Source organism: Vanessa atalanta, chromosome 13 (assembly GCF_905147765.1).
Source record: "Vanessa atalanta chromosome 13, ilVanAtal1.2, whole genome shotgun sequence".
Taxonomy (NCBI): Eukaryota; Metazoa; Arthropoda; class Insecta; order Lepidoptera; family Nymphalidae; genus Vanessa; species Vanessa atalanta.
The window spans coordinates 9,565,038-9,591,243 of record NC_061883.1 but is presented as its reverse complement, the minus strand read 5'-3'; the positions used below and the strand labels follow the sequence as shown (position 1 = coordinate 9,591,243).

The 26,206-nt window shown below is 32.3% G+C and overlaps 3 protein-coding genes across 3 annotated transcripts; 1 reads left to right on the top strand and 2 right to left on the bottom strand.

Annotated features, from left to right (window-relative positions):
- Positions 1–43: 43 nt before the first annotated feature.
- Positions 44–7,701, top strand: LOC125068293 (dynein regulatory complex subunit 2). The gene is made up of 9 exons (XM_047677398.1): positions 44–178; positions 251–364; positions 810–948; positions 1,333–1,556; positions 4,231–4,428; positions 4,522–4,716; positions 5,452–5,604; positions 7,069–7,301; positions 7,569–7,701. Exons 1-9 carry the CDS (start codon positions 44–46, stop codon positions 7,699–7,701), a joined length of 1,524 nt encoding a protein of 507 aa, XP_047533354.1.
- Positions 7,702–7,912: 211 nt separating this feature from the next.
- On the bottom strand, positions 7,913–8,593 carry LOC125068266. Its single transcript, XM_047677360.1, has one exon. It carries the CDS (start codon positions 8,452–8,454, stop codon positions 8,035–8,037), a length of 420 nt encoding a protein of 139 aa, XP_047533316.1. The 5' UTR covers positions 8,455–8,593; the 3' UTR covers positions 7,913–8,034.
- Positions 8,594–9,516: 923 nt separating this feature from the next.
- On the bottom strand, positions 9,517–25,486 carry LOC125068494 (pre-mRNA-processing-splicing factor 8). Its single transcript, XM_047677666.1, has 35 exons — positions 25,335–25,486; positions 25,026–25,227; positions 22,335–23,223; positions 22,002–22,252; positions 21,724–21,886; positions 21,144–21,361; positions 20,788–21,014; positions 20,448–20,592; positions 20,180–20,361; positions 19,670–19,876; positions 19,195–19,485; positions 18,896–19,088; positions 18,200–18,387; positions 17,616–17,854; positions 17,245–17,391; positions 16,783–16,933; positions 16,239–16,446; positions 15,806–16,011; positions 15,311–15,501; positions 14,817–14,952; positions 14,531–14,700; positions 14,295–14,442; positions 13,883–14,011; positions 13,541–13,701; positions 13,190–13,381; positions 12,844–13,038; positions 12,517–12,688; positions 12,249–12,362; positions 11,929–12,102; positions 11,493–11,686; positions 10,994–11,209; positions 10,648–10,813; positions 10,341–10,544; positions 9,930–10,209; positions 9,517–9,826 (listed from the first exon to the last, which is right to left on the bottom strand). The coding sequence occupies exons 2-35, from the start codon at positions 25,210–25,212 to the stop codon at positions 9,666–9,668; spliced, it is 7,095 nt and encodes a 2,364-aa protein (XP_047533622.1). The 5' UTR covers positions 25,213–25,227; positions 25,335–25,486; the 3' UTR covers positions 9,517–9,665.
- Positions 25,487–26,206: the final 720 nt, after the last annotated feature.

Genomic DNA, 26,206 nt, shown 5'->3' with positions numbered 1-26,206 from the left:
TATTTTAATCAAAACTCCCTAGATAAAGGTTTTGTATAGCAAAATGCCGAAGAAAGGTAAAGTCAACAAGTTAGCGCGTATGTCGGACGAGGAGCGTGCGCGCTATCTACAGCATCGGGCGGACGTCGAAGAGGAGGCCAGACGCAGGAAGCGAGAACTCATCGCTAGATTCATTAAGGTAATATTCTAATAAACTAAAATTAAAATAGCTCTATTAGAGGCTGTAACTTAATTAATATTATTTTAACAGAATAAATTGGACAAAGAAGAAGTCTACGCAAGAATAAATACAGCGAAGATAAATCAAGAATGGCGGTATATTTTACGCAAAATAAAGTGCAAGCAGATGGCATCAGACATACAGGTGATTATAAAATAATTATAAAGTTAAAAGAAAAATAAAAAAAAATCAAAAGCAAAATTCCAAATATACCGAAACGAAACACATTGTATACTCTTAAAGAAAAAACGCAATGATTGTATGTACATACAAACATTATCTTTCTACGTTTACATAGATTGTATATTTTTTTAATTTAACTTGACCACCACATTGGTGTAGTAGCTTATAAGACTGCCGATGATAAAGTCCCGAGTTCAATTCCCAGCACAATATTGATGGCGTATCGGCAATGCCTGAGGTTGGGTGTGCCATATACCATCAGGTGGTCCATCGGCCAGTCCACCTACCTATTAAAAAAAAACTTTGCAAAGTGTCTGTATAGTCTGCCTTAAAAACGGCAACAGTGGCCGAAATCTATATCGTAGTCATCATCATGATTTAATAATATAAATCTTTCAATTTCCAGGGTCTCATCACAAGCTTCAACTTTTTGGTGGAACGAAAAAATCGCCTTTTAAATTCGTTGATGGAAGCCATCGATGACTCGGATGAACAACATCGCCGTGCTTTCCAGGCCCACACGGAAACATTAAGCTATTTTCTTAGTAATTACGAATAATAATATGATCTTCAAGGATAGAGATAAATTACCCTTTATTAATATACTCAATATAAGAGAAACACATTTAAAGGCTGAAGACAACAACCTGAAATAATATTACACAAATAAATTTTTCGTCTGATAGGAAAAAAATACATTTGAAATTAGTTAAACTTATTTACCTTTAATGTACTAGTACAATGTTGGTTTAAAAAGAAATCAGGCTAGCTAAAATAAGGCTAGCGTTAACTGTAAAAGCAATCTATTTAAAATCTAGTATCTTAAATATATCAAGCACTATCAACAATACCTCTAATGATATATTTTTACAATTAGTTATAATAATAAGTTGTAATTTTGTTTTCCAAAAAAATAAACTACTTTTCAGATATTGGCTCACAGAGACTTGATAAACTACAAGTCGAATATGAACATCAAAAGAACGATTTTCTCGAAAACTGGGATAAAGAAGAAATAGACATTACTGATAATCAAGATAGAGCCGAGTTTAAATTAACTCTAATCACTTATATACAAGATCGAGATTTTAAGAGTCTGAAGAAAGAAAAAGAGATACAAAGTGCTACGGAGAAAAATGATTCTAGACTTGAGGTACGTGAAAAGAACAAACACTTATATTGATCTATAAATGTATATATTTATTATCTTACAGATAAGACTTGAGCTCAATTAATCAAAGAGGAAACCCGTTTTTTCATTCCAATTGTCACAGTTGGCTCGTCCTTTTTCTGTTAAGCAAGTCAGTAAATTTTTCGAAAATTCGCATTTATCTTCTGCATTTTCTGAAACGGTAATGATATGTTTAGTATTATGTCTTATTAAACGGTTTGTGGTAGAAACCATTTAATAGCAATATTTTAGACTGACATATCCCGGTTTTATATATAAGTAAGCAAATGTCATTCCAAGTACAAGGAGACATAATATCTTAAACCCGTAGGTTTAGCATTGACTACTTATTGTTATTGTGATTTGAATATCTATAATTTTGTAGAGAGTTTAATGTTTTGGTTGAATTTGAGCTTATACAACTATCATTACACTTACAACTATGTCAATCGAATCTTTTGTTCCAAAGATAAGTTTTATTTAAATTAAATTAATGAAATGAGATTTGAATTACCGTTATCCAATATTTGAAAACATTCTTCAATCGATTCTTGTATAAAGTCTTGTAAATCTTCATTTTTCTCGTCTTTTATGAAAGCATGCGTCACTAGATACCTGTCGGGCATTCCACTATCGTCGGTCTAAAAATTCAAACAAAGAAAACATGATAAAATTAATTCAACTAGAAATAACTATAAAATTTATGAAGTACCATATGTAAATTTTCCAAAAAACAGTGCAGCACGCAAGCTCTTTCCATCTCTTTAGTGGAATTGTCACTTGAATTCCTTTTTTCAGAATGATTACTTTCACTATTTGATTTTTGAGAATGTGGATTGTATTGACTTCTCTGTCCAGAGTTCATTTCTACTCGCTTCTCCCGTCTGTATCTTCTAGACGATTGTGATGGATAGTGATTTTGGTGTCGTATTGTTGTCATCTCCTAAAAAATATATTGAATCAAACAACACAGGAAGCAACATACATTAAAAAAATAAATCTTAGTATCAGAATCCAAAACTAATTAGTTATAACTTATTAGCGCTACTTACTCCGCTAAAATCTTCATTCTGCAAAAACTCATCTCGTCCGCTTATTTGTTCATTTCTAGCATGATTGTTCATCATTCTGTTTATGCCTTTACCATTCTCACCGTCGCCTCCATTTATATTACCCCTATTATTTCTACCACTCGTTCGATTATATCTGTCGTCCATTCTATTAGATCCGTTGTCATTGGCATTTTCTCTATGTTGCTTTCTGTCGTATCTTTCATTTTCACCATCTCTGTTATTCCAATTTCTACCTCTCTCTCCCATTCCGTCTCTATTCCCCATTCTGCTATCTCTGTTGTCGTTATTGTTGCCTCTATCCCATTGATTTCTTTGATTGTACTCTCGATCGTTCCAATCTTCTGAAGAACGGTAACTGCTATTTCTTTCAACTTGTTTTAGACAATTATTGAAAGCTCTTTTGAATTCATCCTCTTTTGTACGACGTTCGGAGCGACAATTCAGTGCCTGTTATTCAAAATATATATATATATATATATATAAGTAATATCGCTTTAAGTATATTATTATAATTACAACTTTCCTTGTTTTTATGATGATTTTTTGTCAAATAACTTACATATTACTTATATAATTTAAAATTATAATACTTACATAGCAGTTTGAAATAAACAGGAAGTATAAAAAAATATTTTTCTTGCAAAGACCCATTTTCCCACATGTTGTAGTCATAATAATGGCAAAGTCCGTGCGCGAATCATGTTATGAGGGGTTATATAGGACATATAAAAAGATACGCTCTACTAACTCGATGGACAATTTTTTCAAATGTCTTTATTAAGTCGTAGAGTCAACAAAACAATGTGATGAATTTCAATGAACTAGTAATGTCGGTAAATTTATCTCACGTATCAAATAAAATGATAAATATTGAATAATGTTAAATTTTAATTTACACATTTAATGTAGCTTAAAGACATAACACTCGTTTTGTAATTTGTAGCTTAACTTATTTATAACATTGCTTTAGCTGCGGATCGAATATAATTAATTACATTACTACGTCTAAACAAGATCAAAACGTATCTTTTCAGTAATTTCAATTAGAAATAAATTTATTCTCCATTGCTAATGTAATCCTCGGCATCTATGAAATACTCAAAGCCATTTTAATTGCTAAACTGAGGTAAGAGGTATCTAGTAATCATTGGATTCATTCGATTACCTTATACGTAAGGAGGAATATATAGGTGTTGTCAGATTTGGATATCAATCAAAGGAACCCTGATATGTACAAGCTGAATTAACGCAAATCCGTCACGGCTGTCGTGATTCATGGGTGCCGGAACTTGTTTGACATTAATTGCGGGAAGAGGAGCTGTGACCAATTCCAAATTACCTTGTTTGAAGCTTGACATGACGCCAATGTGTAATAGGATACATTGTTAGTATCTTATCTAACTTTGCCTCGTAGCTCTACTTGCAAATAATTAATGTACTTTTTTTTTCGCTCGAATTCACTTGTATTAAATCACGTTTGATTTACACAACTTTGATAGTGATAGACGTGACGTGACAACGAACATCATGAACACTCTTATTTATTATATATAAAAAATATTGATTTTTTATAAACACTTTAGCATGAAGAAGAAATGCGTCAGCTTTGTAAGCCAAAGCAATTAGAGATAGATATGTACTGGTCAAAACTACGTGAGGTCTACGACATTTATCTTGAGAAACACAATCCAATCATGAGTCACTACAACGCACTTCGAGAGAAGGACGATTTTTATCAAAGAGATATAGCAAGAAATGACATACAAATTCAACAGGCTACAGTAAGTTCTGTTTTAATTCATGTAAAATTAAAAATAGAATCGTTTTACATTCTAAAAACGATTCTATTTTTAATTTTACATGAATTAAAACAGGAAATTCTAACGACTCTCCAAAAAGAATGGGTAAGAACAACAACCACAATGAGCTGTAAGTTAAATCGTATGAATACCAAAAAAGAAGAACTTGCAAAGAAATACTGGCTAATGAAAAAGGAAACCAAGACAGCTAAGGCTAAAGAAGACGAGATGCTGTCTGTTTTAGTCGATGCTAGTCAAGATGCTATAAAGGTAAAATAATCTTCTGCTTCAACTTTTGCTTGCCTTATCTTTCAGTCTTGTTTAGTTATTATGTTCACAATATTGTGATTATTACCACAGAATCTCCCAGCATAGTCTACTCTAACATAGCATCTGATCACAGACATTGTGATTTAGACATAGATAATTTTACTACTTTTTACTGAAAGATGAATGGTAGATACGCTAACATTATCTACCATTCTCTTTAATCATATTCCCAATTACCCTTCTAGTTAGTTTCCGTTTTTGCCCATGAAATCACAAACAGTTTACACATACACTTATTAGGAATATGTCTAGCTAATTACTAAAAGTAGTTAATTTTCTATATGAATATCTTAATATCTTTGATTATATGATTTGATTAGGCTTGTGTTAATAAAACGTCTTCCTCTTGCTTTATAGCCACATTCATTCAATTTAGTTTTTGGTGCCTTTTTAATTTTTCCCACCCTATCAGAATATGCTGATTTTGTGATAAATATATAAATAAGTAATAATAAGTCGTACATAATGACAATATGACATATTAGAGTTCTCTTGTTTTATAATAAACGATAAGAAGGCAATAGGATGCACATATCCTTTTTATGTCATCGGTGGTGTCAGACATTATCATCAAAATACTGTGATGAATGCAATGATAAACAAAAAATCTGTAAAGTTTGATGTACAATTATGACGATAATAAATAATTATTCCTATAAATTTTCTATCTTTCAGCGTCTCGAGAATGTTGAAACAATGTTGCAAAAAATTAAGCAATTGGCTGATATTTGCGGCAAATATGAAACAGACAAGGACCACATATTCCTCGAAGATGTAGAAGATGATATAACATCAGCTGACTTCGAAACACTAGACAATGATATGATTGTAAGTGATAATGACGTTTTCGAAGGGCTTTGGTAATTGATTGCATTAGATTAGAGAGATTGGAATCTGAACGAACAGATATATTTTATAGAAATTCTCTTAATTACTATCTAAAATAATCTATCAGTAACCTACAAACGACGTCGATTGTCGTGGAGTTTAACTTGTCACGATAATCCATTGCCGTCATTTTAGTGTTTAGGTCATTTTATAATACAAAGCATATCATCGTTGCGCCTGTTTTTACAGTACGTGCGTATAATAAAATAAAATAAAAATAAGAAAAAAACACATAGCGACTTTTGCAACAACGCAAAAAAAAAGGCGCAACGACGATATTCAATTTATATATCAAATAATATAAATGTGGTGGTTAATATTCATAATTTTTCTTATTTTCCGCGCAATTTTCTTTCTTTCATAAGAACCTTCTCCTGACACCTCCTTCACCGGAACCTTCTCGCAAACACAACAAAAAAAGAATTAACGAAATCGGTCCAGCCGTTCACGCATGTTGTGACCAAGGGAAATAGGAATTTACTTTTATAACGCTTCCTACTTTCAGAAGTTATTTCTTGTCTCCAACTAGCACTAGGCCAGTATGCTGAAATATGGCCTAACTGAATAATGAGAAGAGACCCGTGTCGATTATGATTTGTAAAAATAAATATATTGAAATACTTATAATTGTACAAATTTATATGTTTAAAAACGAAGGAAACATTATTTACTTACGTTTTTTATCACTATTTAAATTATTTTATTGACTTTAAATCCCCTTCTATTTAGCCACCGCTGGGGTTAAATTCCAAAAAACCCTGCTGTCTTATTAATATTTATCTTAACGAAGTATGGCAGCACTTTATGGGGTCCTACTATATTTCATCTCTTATTTCTACTCCTTATAATTACTTGAAAGTATTTTTCAAGTAATTATAAGGTAATTTAATCGTGAAAGCATAACAGACTGACAGAATTTTTTTTTTTTTATGGCATTGGTTGGCGGACGAGCATATGGGCCACCTGATGGTAAGTGGTCACCACCGCCCATAGACAACCGCACTGTAATAAATATTAACCATTCCTTACATCACCTATGCGCCACTAACCTTGGGAACTAAGATGTTATGTCCCTTGTGCCTGTGATTACACTGGCTCACTCACCCTTCTAACCGGAACACAACAATACAGTTTACTGTTATTTGGCGGTAGAATATCTGATGAGTGGGTGGTACCTACCCAGACGGGCTTGCACAAAGCCCTACCACCAAGAATTACTTTAACATTTATAATACTAGTATAGAGCATATTATGTGAAGTTACCTACTTACATTTAGTAAAGTAATGTCAAGTAGATACTGATTTCAAAAGCAATACTTACTTCATTGGTACTTTCAATGACTTTGATAATTGATTCTATATAATTGAATAGTGAAAATAATTAACAACTTTTTTTAAATAAAGGAGCAATGTAAGGAATTCAAGAAAATGGACAAATTCCTGCTGAAAATGAACAGAGTAAAGGTTCAGACAATGTGCCTTAAAACAGAAAGAGCTAAATTGGCAAAGGAAAATATTCAACTAAAACAATACATCAAAAGATATCTCACAGAATTAGCCCTTAAAGGTGGAAAAGACCGGCCCCTTAGTGTTAAGTGCCAAAGCGAGCCAAAGATAGAAGTCAATGGAAAATTATTGTTAGTACAAACAAAGTAAATTAAATATAAACATTTAACATACAATATTACTTTATATAGGTTTTGAATTATATTTATAAGTTATATTATTACTAAAAATACATTATTTGTGTTTATAGAAGATAAAAATTAAATTTAACTAATAGAAGATACCATGTAACAATGAATGCAGACTGTAATTGTATAATAAACATCAAAATATTCTATTTTTAAGATTTTGTAACAGTTAAGCTGTAAATACTTTTAACATATTTGTAAATATAACAGGAATCGCCCAGTGACCTGCATAGAAGGAGCACTGTCGAATGCAGTAATGCATGAACAACGTTTGAAGTTACAAGAAAAGAAAAAAAGGGAATTGGGAAGTGTGAGAGCATATCCTCGGGTTCATTGCTGGTAGAAAGTATTGTACTCTTCATAATATAATCTTAAAAATCATTGTATCATATTGTTTTATAAATTAATATAAAATGATTCAAATAAATTGTTTTTTTTAACTGATTATCTTAGCAGTTTGTGTCACAAGTATTGAATATTTATAAATATTATTTTCATTGAATCACAGCATTTTACATCCACTTATAAGAAATAAATTAAAATAGATATTTTTAGTGTATAACTTTATTTATATAATTAACTTGCTTAATGTATTATAATAACAAATGTGTGTGAATAAACAATTTTAATATTATTATATTTATTGTATTTATTTTACTCCAACTTGAACCAGTTGTTATTTCATGGGTGTAACGCCGAGCATAGCTTCCGATTCTTCGTTACCTAAGTTCCACGGATCGTCGAGTGCTGATAGCAACTTAGCCAAGCTTTTGTGACCTTCGATATCAATATTCTTTGTCATTTCACCTGACAATGGCACATATTCTTCACAAAGCACACTTTTACCTTGCGATACTCCATGTATCTCGTACCAGCCTTCTAAAGGTTCGTTCAATGGTTTCTTCAATCTTATTAGTAATTCCTGGTCATCTACTGTTTTAACATAAAAACCTTCGCTGGCCGAAACTTTTGTAACTTTTCCCCAAAGGCTAATTTTGGCGCCATTTCGCTGAGCTAAGTTACCGGCTGTCACATACGGGATGAATTCGTCGTTATCTGGGTACTGTTGGTCTTCAAAATCGTCTCGATCTCCCATATTTACAAATAATAATATTAACAAAAAATAATAATAGTTAGTTTTCGTTGATGAGGATGACTACACTTATTTTAAAAGTTAATTTCCTGTTTGTAACATTCTAATCAGCAATGATAATAATTGACATTTGTCATTTGACATTGACAATTCACAAAAACAATATTCAAATTCAATTTATACCAAAGAGCACATAAACGGTTAATAGGGAATAGAGTTTGTCAGTTGCATTTAAAAGCTAAACTTTTCAGTTTAACTGCCTAGCAAAAATAAAAGTTCTTTACCACTCGCTATGTAAATGTGGCCTAGACAAAGGTTCCCTAACCCATATTCTGTTCCTTTGTCCTAAACTGCTTCATCCCATTTACGACATTCTCACTCCTAATGTCCCTAGTTCAAAAAATTTTAAATGTTTGTTGACGTTTGTATTAAATCCATTGTATTCATTCTTATGTAAATATATAAAATGTAATAAAATTAAGTTGTGAATAGTCCAATGGAGTTTCATATTTTATTATATATAGTTTAGAATACTAACAATTTAAGCTATTTTTAATTACTTATTATTATTTTTTAATGTTTGTATTGTTCTAGGTTAAGGATTGACGAGGAAATTGCTACTACTATATTTGTTTTCAAAGTTTAATAGAGTTTGTTATCTCAACCGTACCAATCAATCTCATTCCTGTCTTCTATATCATACGTGACACTGGCGAAATAATCTGTGCCCTGTCGGCACAACTACATAAGCCATTAAACTATAACTAGACATATTAATTAAGAACTGAATTCAATTTAACTGTCAAATCGTTGAAGCATTAAAATTTAAAATTCTAATCCCATTGAGCATGTTTGGAACAGTTAAAGCTGTATATACGAGAAGTTGAGTGCGCTCAACAGTGGCAACCCTAAGAACAGCGATTTTACAAGATTGAAACAATATTCCGTTACTAGTTAATAATTATATATATTGGTTGTAGAAAAGAATAAGGTTTAAGTCGACTTTCCTTCCAATATTATATTAGCAAAACACATTATAATATTGTTAAAATCAAACAAAATATGTAATTTTTTAATTTATTTACAGTTTTCATACACAGTAATAGGACTTATATTCAGCAAACTAAACTAACATCCATTTTCTTAAATATAAAAACTGATTTTGTTATCTGTCACTGTTTAAAAATAAAAGGTAATTATTGTAAATCTATTGTTTAAGCAAAGTGGTCTTCTCTATCTGCGGCCAGTGTTGGAGCGGTGGCATCCTCCATTGCCGCAAAGTTCATGAAATGAGCCGGTCGATGCACTTCATGATAAAATTCACGTGGATTGCCGAGTTGGACTCCATATTTCATATTTGGATCGTGTCGAACACCTAAACGCAAAAATAAAAAATAATAATTTAAGTAAATGATAATTTAAATAATATTATGTTTAATATTTTAATCCAATAAAATTAAGGAAATGCTGCCACTTACCCATAAAATTGTAATTCCAACTGCCTTGTGACGGGACCATAAAGTATCCAAGGAAACGGTCTGAGAGTAACATTTGGACTCGCTCGTAATGGCTGGGCAGGTATCCCTTGGGGTTGTTCCCTCTGTCCGTATTCTTAGCGCCCCACTCGTATCCACTCGGCGTAAGTTTATATGCAGTTAGTGAACAGGACCCAGGAGTGAACGAACAAGTTATGATAATTGTTTTTTCGCCATCCCATGACGGGTTTTCTGCCATAACTTTAGCATGTGTTGTTATATCCTATAAAAAGATTTAATTTATATTAAATCATTGTAATATTAAAATTTAGGAGCGATATTCTATATCTGAAGACATTTTGTTGTAGAACTTTAATTTTTATATCATGACTTAAATACATATAAAAATCTTACCTGAGGCGATAGTTGCGGCAATTCGTTGGGCTGAGTGTGCATCCAACCGAGGGGTTGAAGATGTGCAAGCGCGGGGTGCTTCGGCAGTTGTCGCGGGAGATGCACCGCTTGATGCGTTCCCCACTGTGGTGGAAGCACCGCACAGTGCACTTCGCGCACTTGGGGATTGTCAGCTGGCGAAGTACCGTACAGGTAGCAAGCAATCTAGAAAAAAATATTTTATAATTAGATAAATATACTCTTTTGATATTATGAAGATTTAAAAGAGCATAAATATTATGTATGTATAATGCAAGACGCATTGTACCTGTGCTCGCAAATCTGAAATGGTGACGAACTTCTTGAGCAAATTCTTTGGTAGTATGTATGTGTAACCACTCTCTTTGATATCGTCGGAGCTGACGTAGATATGATTCGTACGCAGATGGAGATTAGTTGCGGAAATCGCACGAACACGCCATTCAGTTTTCGAACTATATAAAAATAAAAACATATGTTCATGTCATGTAATTTCAATTGCATATATAAAAATTAGTGTCCTATTATAAATATTAATTTTGAGGAGTGTTTGAGACATTAGTGTAGCGATTAATAAAAGCGACAAAACATAACAGAGATACACAATTAAAAAATTGATTACACAATTGAATTACCTGAATGTCTGTGACTCATAGTTGCTTGTGGTTGAAGTGATGATTTCGTCACCATGTTTGTTGACGGTACGTGTGGTTGTGGCCGTAAGTTGACTCTGCTCTTTGCTCTGTTTCTCGATCTCAGCTATCTGTTGTCTCTGGGCTGATGGCGCCGAAATCTCCATTCCGAGTATTATATCTCGAATTTCAGACTGAGTTAGTGAAGCCACATTGACGCTGCAATAAAAAAATCATTAAAAAAGTTATAGTACTGCTCAGTATTTAGTAATTTTAAAATAAACTTTTATAATACTATTTATTTACATCCACTATTACATTTTCATTGAAGAATGTAACAAAACAAATATTAAAATAAATATTTTGGTTTAATGAAATAAATTAATTGCATTATAAAGTACTGTAAAAATTTGTAACAAAATTGTTAGGGCCAACTCAAAACACTTATATATCTATAATGTACACCATACAAAAACGATTATTTTCAATAAATAGAACTTACTTATTTTTCTTTCCGTAATCGGCTAGGATAAGATCCTTGAGCTGAACTTCCACCTTGATCCAGTCATCATCAGATAAAGTCGGCCAAATATGATGTTGTTCTGTTAGTGTTGTTTTGTCTGGCTTTAAGAGAACCTTAGTTCTTTCTGTGTTAACGTGCAGCGCACGCAATATTAATATCAATCTGCTGAAGGCCTAGAAAAAAAGTTCTATTTACTAAAAGTTAAGCAACATTGTTTTACTAATCATAGATTATATTATTATCATGAACATTTAGGATCCAGGTAATTTGATACACAAAAACATAATAACTTTCTTAACATATCTGATTGTGTTAATAATGTAAAATAATTATTATATACAATAAAACAAAACAATTCAAGTAATTTAGAAAGTTTTGCCATAGGTTTTATAAAACCAAATTACACAATACTTACTGTGTAAGATGATATAGTCTTGAGCCAGTCATCATACAAGTTGAACAGTACCATCTGTGGTTCAGTCGCCTTTAGGATAAGATCTCCAAACTTCTCCACTTTGAGACAAGCTTGGAATGGCAATTGCAGTTCTGAGCCCTTAATCACGATGTTCGGGAAATCAAGCAAGTGCACCTAAAATAAATTATTGCGTAAATTAATTTTATACATCGAAATAATATATTAGAAAAAAAAACCTTTCTCTCTCTTCAGAATACAAGTATGTATAGTAACTATAACAATCTGGTCTCATAGAAAATAAAAAATGGATGAATAATTACCTCAAGAGGATCCAACATTCCTTTTCTTGTAACAATAATTTGCTTAGGCTGCTCTTCTACTGGTAATGAACGAATCAAAGCCGCCACTTCCTCAGCGGTCTTCCATTTCGCGAGCTATATAAAATAAAAATAAAAAATAACAATGAACAAATTCAAAACATTACTGAGTTTAAAGATATTATATACAATCTTTTTGTAATATCAACTATCTAACTAAAATCCAAAATAAAGGATGTTACATATAATATTTATATATTTCTCATTTTACCTGCCCAAGACGTTTTTGACCAGCCCACACACTGGTGTGAATGATCTTAAGGAAGAGTTGACCAGTGCGTGGATTGAAGATGAAGATTGCTCCATTAATGGGTTTCGTAGTCAAGTTACCCTCGAAAGTTTTGTGTATTGTGACACGGTATACATTAGTGTCATCTACGAACCTAAAAAAAGTAACAAAGACATAAGTTCTCATCTTTTGTTTAAAGATGACTTGATGATTAACATTAAGTCTAGATGGACTTGTTTGAATTTTTACAATCATTTTTACAGTGTTTTATTATTACAGTTTAAAATATAAATATAAGGCAATACATACCAAATAATTTGATTGGAAAACAGTTCTCCATAGTTCTGACTGGAGAGATATGGTTCTGTGGGTTCAGATGAGTACAGCTGAAGTGCTTTGCGGATACGCTCACGCAGTACATATAACGCAGGATTCGCCTTCATTATTTTTGCCATTGCTTGCTGGATGAGCGGCTTGCAGCCAGGGAACCAATTACCATAAGCGCTATTTTTTAACAAAAAATATAGATGAAATATGATTCATAGATTTATGTTGAGTAATATATAGGAAATATAGGCTTTCTTTAAATATAATTCTATCATCAATAAATAGTTCTTTTTCACATCATCACAAATTCTAACTTAACACATCTTACCTGTGCAAATTGTAGGCGAGATCAATTGCAATCAGGAGACCGGTAGGTGATGGATAGATGGACATATTATCTGTGGTGTAGTCTAGGAACTTAGCTCGAGCATATCGCTCGACGTCGTGTGAGTCGTAATCTCCCCAACGAAGTTGTATATCCAACCAGTACTTCTGAGTTGTTGTATTGTCCATTGTGTCCCTTAAGTAAAAAAAAATTAAATGTGAAACATTTTTAAAATTATGTTAATCTAAAAATATCCATAATTTCAAAAGACTTTTAATTATTTTTTATTCTTGAGTGGTAAATGGGCTCAAATCTTTAATCACAATAATATACAATATATTAAGTTGTACATACTTTGTATCAGCAAGTAATGATGGACGAGACACATTCCACTTATAGGCCGAGAACAAAAGAATATCAGCACATGATGAGTTCATTTTGTAAGATTTTCGAGGATGAATTGTCTCTTTTTGCACTGTTTCTATCTCCAGAGCATCAAGTTCTTGATCAAATACCTGTGTTAAAAAAAAATTGAATGTGATACTTGTCTTGCAAAATGTGATTATCCTTACAATTATTTTTGTACTTGGCATTTTGAAGTATATCATTTAATATCTATCGAAAAATATTAATGAATATCTACAAGTCTGAACCTATAGTCGGAAACTGAAAAAGATTTGTAAATATTTAGATTACCTGACAAAGGTCCATAACAATGGACTCGTGGACTTTCTGCCACAAGTGAGCTCTGAAGATTTGGATGAGAGAAATCTTCAATGTTGGGATCTTACCGTGCATGAATATACCTGTTAAATCCAGTTGCACCTAAAAAGTTTTTAATTTGAAATTTAATTAAGTAACAAAATTTAAATTAAAAAAAATTGTATGTGTTTGAACTAAACAAACATAGTATACATTCTACATTATAGTTATAATACTGATTTTTTCCATGGAATACGTATTTCATTAAAATTGAGTAATCTACAACCAAATATAATATCATAACCAATGAATCATAATGTGTTATACTTCAGTACAATCAATAAATGTATTATTAGAATTAATTTTTTGTTGTCATTTTAACAGAATGAAAATTATTTTACTGTACCTGGAAGCCCACATATACATTGGCTCTGTTTATGGTGGGTGACCACCATAATGTAAAACGTCGATTAGGAATTTGATTCAAACCAGATCTCTGCGCATTAGTCAACTTCTTGTATTTCATCGATTCTTCGAAACCAGAAGCCTTCTCCCTAAAAAAACATTGTCATCAATAAAAAAATCGATTATCAAATAAGCCTCTGAAAAAATACCACTTTATAGGTAACATCTCACTCTTACCAGAACAAACCCTCCCAAGTTGGGAAGTAGGTTCCCTTGAATAGTGTATGTTCCAGAATGCCTTCAACACCACCAAGTGCCTGGATCATATCTGTACGGTAATTGTTCAAGTTCCACAGTTTGCCATCGTGTCGTTGATGCGTCCACCAGAACGGATTCTGTTTGAGAACCTGTAATACATTTTTAATAGAAAAAAAGTGATTGCAATCATAAAATTTCATATAAAATAAATAATGTTATCCTGCTTTAAATTTATTGTATCGCAAAACAAGCAAAACATTATTACCTGATATTGTTTGAACTCTGTCCTAATGCGCCATCCTTTGTCGTAAGCTAGGGTGTGCCGGTCTTTTTGGAACAATGTATTGATTCTTGGAATACCGCGATCCCATGAGTCTTCTAAATCTTCCAGTGTCAATCGCCTACAATAACAGTTCAGCTATTATTACTAAATAATAAATAAAACAAATTAATTATAACGAATGAATGACAATTTGATCAGAAGCGTAGTATCAGACGATAGACGCTGTAGTGCAATGCGATCAGCAAAGCCTACAGACATCAACCGCCCCCAGAGCACAGGGATTCTCTGGTTTCAGGACCCCTACGCGATTCATCACATCAAGTATGTTTATAAGAAAATAAAGAATTAATGTGCTAACATACGTCTTTCATTTAAGTACATTTGTAATCTACCTTTTGTCATCTGTTTGTTAATTTACATAATCGCTATTATAACACAAATAAATTAAAAAAAATACTGATTTTTATAAGACAAACCTGTTTTGGGCATTAGCCTCTTGTCTCTTCAAAGCATACTCCGCCCATACTCTCTGTGAGTCAACGAATTCAGCCTCCCAAGGCTGGATGTAGCGATATAAGTTAGGAATAAGCTGGTCTTCATCATGTGACATTCCTGATCTAAAGTGAGTGATACCTACATCTGTTTGTTTTGACCAACGGAGATCAGACTGCAAAGAGATTATATTTCAAATATGACATTTAATATTAGACATTAATAATACAACTAAAATTAGCCTAACTAGTGAGAATGAGTTAAAGTAATAGTAATAGTCTTTGTTTATAAATAAGCATTTTTTTAAATGTTGTAATTTTAAATTAATATGATATTCTATAAAAATCACATGAATAAATGTAAGAATAAATATTATAGTAATAAAATAAAAAAGTTTAAATATTAATATTGATACAAAAGAGCTTTAATATTTTTTTTCTTTAAATTAATTTAAGTTTCCATTTGTAACTATTTCTCACCTGTGGAATTAGAACATGCCCCATAGATAACATCCCAAGTCCGCCCAATTCTTTTGGAGTGTAAAACACAACGGGCGGGAAACGAGAGGGCATTTTCGAATTCAGACCGATTTTTATACGAGTCTGAATTTTATTCTCGCATTTTACGAGAAGATCTAAGAGCTCCTGTGTGTTGACAACGGCTTCGCGGAAGTATGTCATTAAACCTATAAAAATACATTTGTTAAGTAACTATTTATTATTTCTATTATCTATATTTTTTATTATCAGCACAGTATTTTTGTTATACCAATATAATCTTACATAAGATTATATAGAATATAAATTAAGTCTTGTAAATGCCATCCATACAAATAGCCTAATGTTAAAACAATAATCCAATAAACTTATCAAAACCTGTGTAGGTCATAGAAATATTTAAACTAAGGCTCACCAATTAGGGCAGTATTCCACTTATTAACGATCTTTGTGAATGTCGTGGAACCTGACGCCATCAAAATCTGTCGCACACGGTTATGGAACCTAGCGAGTGATTCGTCATCAACACGCAGGTAACATTGAGCTGTACGCTCCTTAGTCACTTCATTCTGCAGATTCCATACACCATCACGGTGTGACAGCTCCTCATGTTGACTACGGCACTATAGATATATTTATGTTAAAATATGGATACATTAACGAATTTTATAATACTTATTTTTAAATTTATTAATAAGAGTCATTATGATACATTCATAAAAAGGTTTTCCTTCCATTTAAAAACAAAATATTTATGCAGTTGTTATAAGGTTTAACTTTTATTTATAAATAATAATATAATAAACGATGAGATTATCATGTCTAAAAGACATAATTCCATAAAGAAGGACTTTTAAATGTATTTTTTTCTTAACATTTTTTTTTACATTAGTACAATTATTGGTATAAGCAAATTTTTAGCCTATTAATTATTAATTTATAATTATAAGTAAACTCACTTTGGGCAATATTCTGCATTCAAATCCAGCCATGTTAAACAACAAGTTAGGATTGTCTTTGGAGTAGACTGATACAAAGCTGTTCTCCCACTGAATAGTAGTCACAGATCTTGGTAAGCGATTCTTGATATCCCAGAAAACTGCACGACCCCTGATAAATAGTTTTTTTATTTTAGTTACACATTTAACTTAATCTTAAACTTTAAGAAATATATATGTATATATTTGCTTTAATTTAATTTCCGTATGTGATTATATATACTGAAACATTTGAATTAATTTGTTTTGGCTTATGAAGAATAATATGCTAACTATAGTTTAACTAGTAATATTTTACGACAATATCATGCATAATTATAAGTAATGTTAAATCTACTCTAATATCTAAGCCTAAAATAACATTTAAAATTTAGTTGCTTAAGTAGTTAAATCAATGTTTGTTAAATTAGTAAAAGTACATACAAGTTAACATCATGCTTCATCAAACGCATCCTCGCATCTCGCGGCCAGCATTTCTTGTTGTTGTATCCGACAATGTTCTCATTATTTGGGTCAGGGTGCTCAGTGAGATACCGCTGGATAAGATCACGAGCCTCTTCTGCAGTAAATCTATAAATAGACCGTATTATTTATTTATAGAAAATTTATGTACATCTTACTTACTAGCATTATCCATGGCTTATAGTCGCTCGGGTATTATGAGTTTTATCATTGTTAACATCTTCTATAGACCTTATTCACTTATATGTATGTTTATTTTGATAGTAAATTATTGCAAATTGTCCCAACATTATATTTAATGACGAATATGACATATATCTTGTTGTTTTTACCTGAAGAATATATGAATCCGATCTATGTATCTACAATAAAGGCGAATAGGATGAGCCCCTTCTGCTGCTCTGTCTTGGTACGAGAGGAAGTCATTGGGTAATTGTGGTGGACCTGCCATCTCACTAGCCCTCTGGAGACCCAGTACGAGCAAGTCAAGGACTAAGCCATAGTATTGAACTATGAATGATGCAAATTGGAGACCACGAATGATGCCATAAGAATTTGTGTGATTCATATCCTGCAAAATAAGAATATATTAATATCCTGCTTTTTTATTTGTTCTTTATAGTAAATTTGTCTGATTATTATCAGAAGCGTAATATCAGACGATGGACGCTGTAGGGCGATGCGATCGGCAAAGCCTACAGTCATCAACCACCCCCAGAGCACAGGGATTCTCTGGTTTCGGGACCCCTACGCGATTCATCACATAGAATAAAATATATATAAATGTGTTTATTGTCATCTATGTATTTAATCATTTTAATATATCATATATTTTATTTCTTTACCATAATATTAAACAACATTATAAAATTATGAATTATTTAGAAAAATGGAAATATAAAGTTAATGGGAATACCTTGTAATTAATAACAACGTTATTTTTAGCCGTCATGTAGTCAGCAATATTGTGATCCACGATCAAACGCAGGAGACGATTAAGTAGCGTCAAATCAATTTTCTCATACAACTTTTCAAAGCGGGATTCTAGCAGTACATTACACTCGCCTTCGCCGACTTCCCATACGTCTTGTAAGTTATTGATACCTGAACAAACATAAGGCATAAAAATCAACTTTAATTTGCCTTTTAATTTTAATTTTATTTTAATAACATAAGTAAATATTGAATCATATTAACAAAAAAAAAAAACAATTCATGTTTCGTTTGTGAAATTACATAGTGAAAGTTTGTTGATGGTCAATTAGAGATAGATTGATTAAAGTTCTAGATCTATTTATTTAATTTATGCTCACTGCTCCATTACTCTTTAGTTTTGCTGTGGATCTTCATTTTTCTAGGTAGATGTACAATCAACCAAAGTGAGGTTTGTAACAAGGGGATGGTACAACCATTGATCTCCTTTGCTACAACGCACACATTGGGCAATTGCATGTCTTCTTTTTTCAGGTATCTTCTTTTAAATTTGTTTACCGAATCTCAAAAGCAATTACTTTACCATGCAACATAATAAACTAAGGTTTTTTTAACTACTTTCAAACATTTACATTAATAACGAAAGAGTCTTTCAGACAACATATTATGTTATACATACCCTGGCACCATTTGTATACGAGCAGCGGCGAGGGCTCGGTGTCGGCCGGCTTTACCCAAGGCGGCAGTAAACGACGCTTATCTGCTTCGTACCATAAATACTGATCAAGATACGCATCCGTTATCTTCTCCAGAGGCTCCACGTCGTAAACTGGCACCAGGTGCGAGTATAAGTCCATGAATTCTATACCAACCTAAAAATTACATATAAATCTTGTTGTAGTGTTTCACAATAATATTTTTAAATTAATCGTGTTAACTTCATGTAATTATATTAAAATAAATGTTCATATTACTTACTTCTCTAAAAGTTCTTTGTGTAAGCAAGTGTCGTTTGATTCTGGAGAGAGCTTCGTGAGGGTTATCATAGGCTTGTTCTATAAGACCTAGCTCTTCTCTCTGACTCTGATTGAGCCTTGATTTGACACTATAGGCCTCCTTTAGCCGTTCCAAAGCAAGGATGAGCAGCTTTGTGTCATGCTTGTACGAAAGCGGTGGGAAAGGAATGGGCGCGAAACGTCGAGATTCAAGCCAGTGAACCGTTGTTGTGTAGATTGCTACGGCTTCTTCGGGCGAGATATAGGGACCATCCTGTAGAAATTAAACAATTTCATTCACATAACGATATTCACGAACAGGATAATCACCACTACTAAATAATGAGTTGTAACCAAACTAATTTAACCAATATTTTTACACTAAATACTTTGACGAAACCTGTTTTAAATTTATCAGAAGGACATTTGACTAGAACATACCAACAATAAATATTTACCTTCAGGTAGTTGTGCTGCCTTTCTTGTTCTGCTTTGAGATATAGTCGTGTAAGACGACCCAGGTTCTTCTTACACACAGTCTTATCGACTGTAGCACCACGTCGGATACGTTCACGATTGTAGTGCGCAGTGTTAGTCCACCAATCGGCTTTCATCTTCACGTAACGCAGAATCATGTTTTCTATTGGTGTTGGGAGTCCTGGCACCTAAATATAAAAAGGAAACTTATATCTATTACTAGAATATATGTAACGGCAGTAATGTTTTTCTAACAAATACTTAGTGCTTTTGGCATATATATTTTTTAATGAATAATATATTTTTCATGTTTTTTTTTTAAATAATAATAAAGTATATACAATTTAAACTTATACATATTTATACTCCATGTATATTCCTATTTTTTAATTTTTAATAGATGTATAAAATTGTTAGATAAATAGGGTAAATTACAAATACATTGTGTTATTAAATAGAAACTTTTAGGTACAATATTAAAATGTACTTGCCTTCCACGGGATATTAGCTTTCCAGCACCTCCAGGCCTCTGACAAATGTTGCAAGATTGTTCTAGCTTTGTTTTGTTTGATACCTTCAGGCATCATATCAACGATATCGTGCATTACAGATGCACGCAGCTCCAAGTCGAAGTGGGATTCGACGCGCTGTTTAGTAACAGTCTTAGCAACACCTAGGATACAAATATATTTATTTCAATACTACTATTTTGAAAAACAATAATGTCTAATATGCGAAAATAAAGATGAATCTATGGACCTTTGGAATGTCGTCCCTCGAACTGCCTGGATAGCAAGTTTCCGAGCCAGCGCTCTAGAAGCGGCGTGATACCGCGCATGAAGAACAGCCATACGCGCCAACCTGGGGCCCAAAACCCACAACCAGGACCTTTTGATACGGGGCCCTACGAAGATTAAAATATATGATATACAAAATTATTTAACTTTAATTTATTAAAAATATTTAATTTATTAAGTTAATGCGTAATTTTTTTTTTTTTTTCTGACTGTAATGTTTATATAGCATATTTTATTTGTATTCAACCATTTTATAATATTTTACCAAAAATATAAATGTCCTATAAAATTTAATCCCTTACCGTATTAAATCTATAATAGACAAGATGCTTCAAATCTTTGCACATTCGTATTTGTCTCATCAATTTGTACTTATATCTGTACATGCCAGTTAATTGACCGACATGTGCGAATATGTATTGCAGACCGTCGGCCAGTTGGAAGGAGTCAACATTGTTAAGTCGGTATTGCACGTGGGAGTCCACTATTAATTTAGTGAGGCGAAGAATTTCACGACACAAATGAAATGCTAAAAAATGAAAAACAAATTTTTAAAAAATTACCTAACTACTTCATTAGTAAAAAGTTTAAAATATGTAGCCTCTAGTGGCATTTCATTAAATATTATATAATATAGTACTAAATTGATAGTATTTACCATTTCCGAATCGCGACTTCTTTCTCTCTTTAGTTGTGAGTGTTTTAACCGGCTTCAGATTGAAGTTATAGTCGAGATGTAAGTAATTAAGATTCTTTCGGTGAATAAGCAGATTTAGCATGTTGTAGCCCTGTCTGCACACTTGGAGACCAGCCTCTACCCAGTCAAGGGTCGTTGTTTGGAAAAACTTCGTCGATTTGAAGGAACGGAATAGGTATCTAAGCAATAAATACAATTAATATATAAAACAAATCTTCCGAAGATAGTGCGTAAACAAATTTTTGGGAATGTTAGTAAAGAGTCTGCATATATTAAAAGTAATTATTTAAAAACTTGTAGTCTGCATCAATTGCGTTCAAAATCCTGTGTAGGTAGTAAGCACAAATAATTACAAAGAGCAAACCCACCAAGGGTACAGTAGTGACTTTATTGATTCTATTGATCAAAGAATTGAAATGAGAAGCTGAAATAAATGGGGAAGAAAATACTGGGAAGAATAAAGTAAATCCTAAGTAGTAAAAAATGATATTAGGCTAACTTACGTTTAACTGTCATGCATTAAAAATAGTTGTACATTTACCTCTTTTTTTGAGGTTTCGGTGGTCGATGTTTGAGCGCATTTAGCACATAGTACTTCAGCAGTTTCTGATAAGACACTCGGACTTTTACGGGTTGGCCGGGAGGACAATGCTCTTTATACCAGGTCTTCACCAGTGGAACGTCGATAGCGCGACGACTTCGTCCTAATAATGCATACTATATTATACAAGTCGTAAAACCAAGGTATCTTAATACAAATAAATGAAGATTCAAAGCAATAAGAATTGTAGCTATACAGCAATCCTAAGTGAAATTTACCTGATCTCATGTTAAAAGGCCTTGGAGCCCACAAAAGTGCAATGCCGTTTGCAGTATTGTCAGTGTACAACGCAGTCTCTTGTAAGAATGGGGAAACATCTTCTGGTAACAAGAAATCTTCTTCCTCAGGCACAGGATCTAAAGATTTTACTGTGTGCCGATGAGAGATTGGATTGATCAGAGGATCAAAGTAAAAAGCTGGTAAATCTGGATCTTCAGTCTTAATGTAAACAACATTTGGAGTATGATACCTGTTAGATAGAAAGATACAAATTATAGCCTCCATTGTTAATTTGAATCAATTGTTACTACAACTACAACTTTGATGCTTACCAAGAGAGTTGTACAAAATGTGGCAAGTTGTTATACAAATATGGAAATGCAATTCTGTATTCTGTTCTAATTGGCTGACGAATAATAATCTTGTTGATGTCATTAAACTCATTCCAATCTTCGTCACCAGCTGAGTTATCCTTTACAAGTGGCTCAAATTTTGGCCCACCAGGTATTGCCATATTTAAGGCTTTTGCAGTAAAGAAACTCTTAGAATCAAATAGGTAGAAATAATTATCATCAACCAAGTCAGTAAGTAGTTGATTAGCAAGTCGGTATAGAGTTGCCATTTGTGGTAATGACAAGTTCCATTTTCTGTATGTTGATCCATTCACATGTCTTGTACCTAAGAGAGGTTTATGATCATAAAACCAATTAGCAACAGCTGCGTCTTCTTCGGGATCTAATTCAATCTGAATTGGTTCCAGGGGCTCAACATCCAAAATGTTGTCAGCATAGTCTAAAGGAGGTTCCTCATCATCAAACGGTGGAAATCTCATGCGTTTGAAATGACGACGATCACGTTTTTCTCTACGCATCATGATCCACATTGTTCCCCACTGCGCTATATAAACTGGCTCAACAACCCATGGAATTTCATTGACGAATGTGATAGCACCAGTTATGTGGTACAGAACTTTCACATCTCTGATTTGTTCCCAGGGCATAGGCATATTTTCTAATAGTTTCATGACAGCATGTGGCATATATTTTAAAGCCCCGAGATACACCCGTTTGTCGTGCCGATATTTGCGACTAGTCATATCGCCGTGATCCCGAATAATTTTACGTATGTGTTCAGGTGGCATGTCTTCTTTTTGGGCATCGACGAATCCAAATTTTCGTTTGTCCGCAAAACGCTTTGTTTGAAGTTGGTGCCATTTTTGAGCTGTAGAAAATAAATATAACATACAAAATGTATAAATATATTAATGTAACATAATTTTAAAAGTGCTTGTTACGTAAAAAAATGCATAAATGAATATCATCGCAAATTCAAATGACTCGAAATATTAATAAAACCGAAAATCCAGCAGGTATTGTTCTTTTAAAACAAATTAAGAATGCATGTTCTTATCAATATAAATATTGTTATGAAATTTCACTAGATATTGCTCACTTTTATATTTTCACGTTTTTATACTTAGAAAATACTAAACTTGTAAATTATAGTTTTGTATATCTATGGGATTTGTCAAATGCTTTCTTTGTTTGCAATAACAGCAATTTACACTAACACTTAAATGAAAACTTATATCTATTGCAAGTGTTTATTTACCCCACAGAAATTAATTTCAGTCATACAGCTTTAAATGGTGAAATTTTGGGCCATGGGGATACATAACAAGCAATTTAATTTAAATTACTATTAAGAAATATCCAATCATCATACTAAAATATGTTTTGGGATAGTGACAAACAATGAGGTCTTTCTGATTGTAGTTGTTCACAACCACCTCTACACATTGTAATAAATGTATTTTACTTCCAACACCAGCAATTAGAAGCCAACCACCAGATTTTGACAAAACTGTTAACAACATTTTGGAAGTAAAATTAAAGTAGTTAGTTTAATTATTTGTAAGTATTGCATAATAAGCATAAACTCTAAGTAGTGTACAATATAACTGAATTATTAGCAAATTGCAATATATCTGTAAATCTAAGGATTGTTTATCTTTATTCCTACATTAATTGGCTATAGTTATTATTTTATTTCACTAGACATAGATACACAAATATTAAACCTTCTATATTATTCATATCTTACATTTACTGCATATTAATCAGTATATAAGATGTCATGAGATATTTTTCAAATATTGTACGTAGTTTCTTATATATTTCTCTTGAAAAATATAAATTAATACTCACATTTATAATATTTATGTATAAGGAAAGAGAAATATTTAGACAAAGATATCTTCTGGTTATAGAAAATTAAATAAAACCTAGGTTAGAGTACTTAATCTATGAATAAATATGCTGTGCATGAGGATGATTTGGGCAGATGTGATATTATAGCTATAGAATTACGGCTAAAACTTAACCTTAAATTGTTTTTCATTTAAAAAAAAAACCATTATCCACATTTTCTGAGTGTAGTATTGGTACAGATGTTTATCTCATTGTAATCAATATTACAAAATATAAGAGAAACCAGGCTGTTGTATCAAATTCAGCTTACAGTAACCAAATTAAGAATGAAGGTTATTTATTGTGGCATCTATAAGAATGGCATGTTATTTTTAAGAAAAAGTAAAGATTATTACTTAAAAATTTACGAAATTTTCTATTATATTTAATTTAATTTAGTTTATAATTAGTTTATTTAAGTTTTACTGTATATTTGTCAGTTGGTAAGTAAAAAAGAAGTTGATAATATAGATTAAACAATGAACAGTGCATGGTGTATATTTGATTGCAATGTTGAAGGCCAATCATGCCATTGTAACTATTAAAAAATGCATTTGCGTATTTAATGTGCCCCATTTGATAAACGTCGAAAACCACAATCTTTCAAGAAGCAAAATAAGTTATTAAATCTTAATAAAAGCTTTATAACATCGAATATTTTTTTGCACTATACATACAGAATAGTATGATGTACGCATTACTTTATGTATCTGTAATGATTTATTGTTATAACTGTTAGAAAACGTTAAAAATTACACAATCGTTAAGCTTTACCTTTTTCTTTGATCTTTTCCTCCGGAATGTGATGCGGTTTAGGAGGTTGAGCTGGGGGGACCGGTGGCGCAGCTGCAGCAGCGGCGGCGTGAGCCTGCAATGCTGCTTGCTGTGCCGCCGCTAACTGCTGCTGGGCCATCATGGTGGCCCAGGGGTTGGGCCCCAAAAGATAGGGCGGCAGCGACATCGCTGCGCCTTTTTTCTAAAAAAATACACGTGGACGCTATACAAATTCACGAACTCAACACAACTATAAACAATATTTACCGGTAACCACTAGTCATAACAAATTTAACAAAGATTACTCACTTTTAACTTCCTATCGAAATGTTTAGTTTATCTATCCAAGTCACAAAAATACATTGATAAAAATTTAAATAGCATCTAACGCAATTAATATGAAAGCGAATATTTCAGCCGGCGGCCATTTGCTTTTGAATACGCCAAAGAGTATAAAAGTTTCTTACTACGCATCAATGTTGCCAACGTTTTCCCGCACTTGTATGAACTAAGTATGGCATTATGGATTAATATTTGTACCATAGATAAGACAGCCAAAGATTTTGCTCCAGAACAAGACAAAAAATATTTATTTGCTTATTTATATACAAGAATAGGATTATATAAGGATAGATTATACGCTTGATTAGAAAATAAAAAACTGGAAATCAAACTTTGATCTAACTGATTTTTTTTATTAATAATATAATATATTCCCTTTTTCATTATAGTTTTTTAAACTGTTATTTATTGTAAAACAAAAATATCGGTAGCTCATCTGATAGAATCCGTATAGCTATGGTATTATTTCTGCTAATATCATGTATGTTAACAAGTTTTAATTTTTTACAGAAAATAAATTAGATAACAAATATATTTTTTAGTGTATACCTTTAATTGCATTGAATTTATAATGAACATTATATTACTTAAATATGTAATTACGTATGTTTGTAATAAAAGTTATTTATTTAATGTTAACAATAACCAGCTCGGGCTTAATGAAGACAGCCAACTGCACGAGCGATATAGAGAATAAATGTGTGTAAATAATAAAATACAGGCCCAGTCTTATAATTTAATCAGACTAGGGTTTCCAGGGTCCAATAGCTTGTTTCAAAGCTGAAGCATAAAATTAGACCCTAAACTTTTATTACCAGGTCATCTACACTATAGTTGCA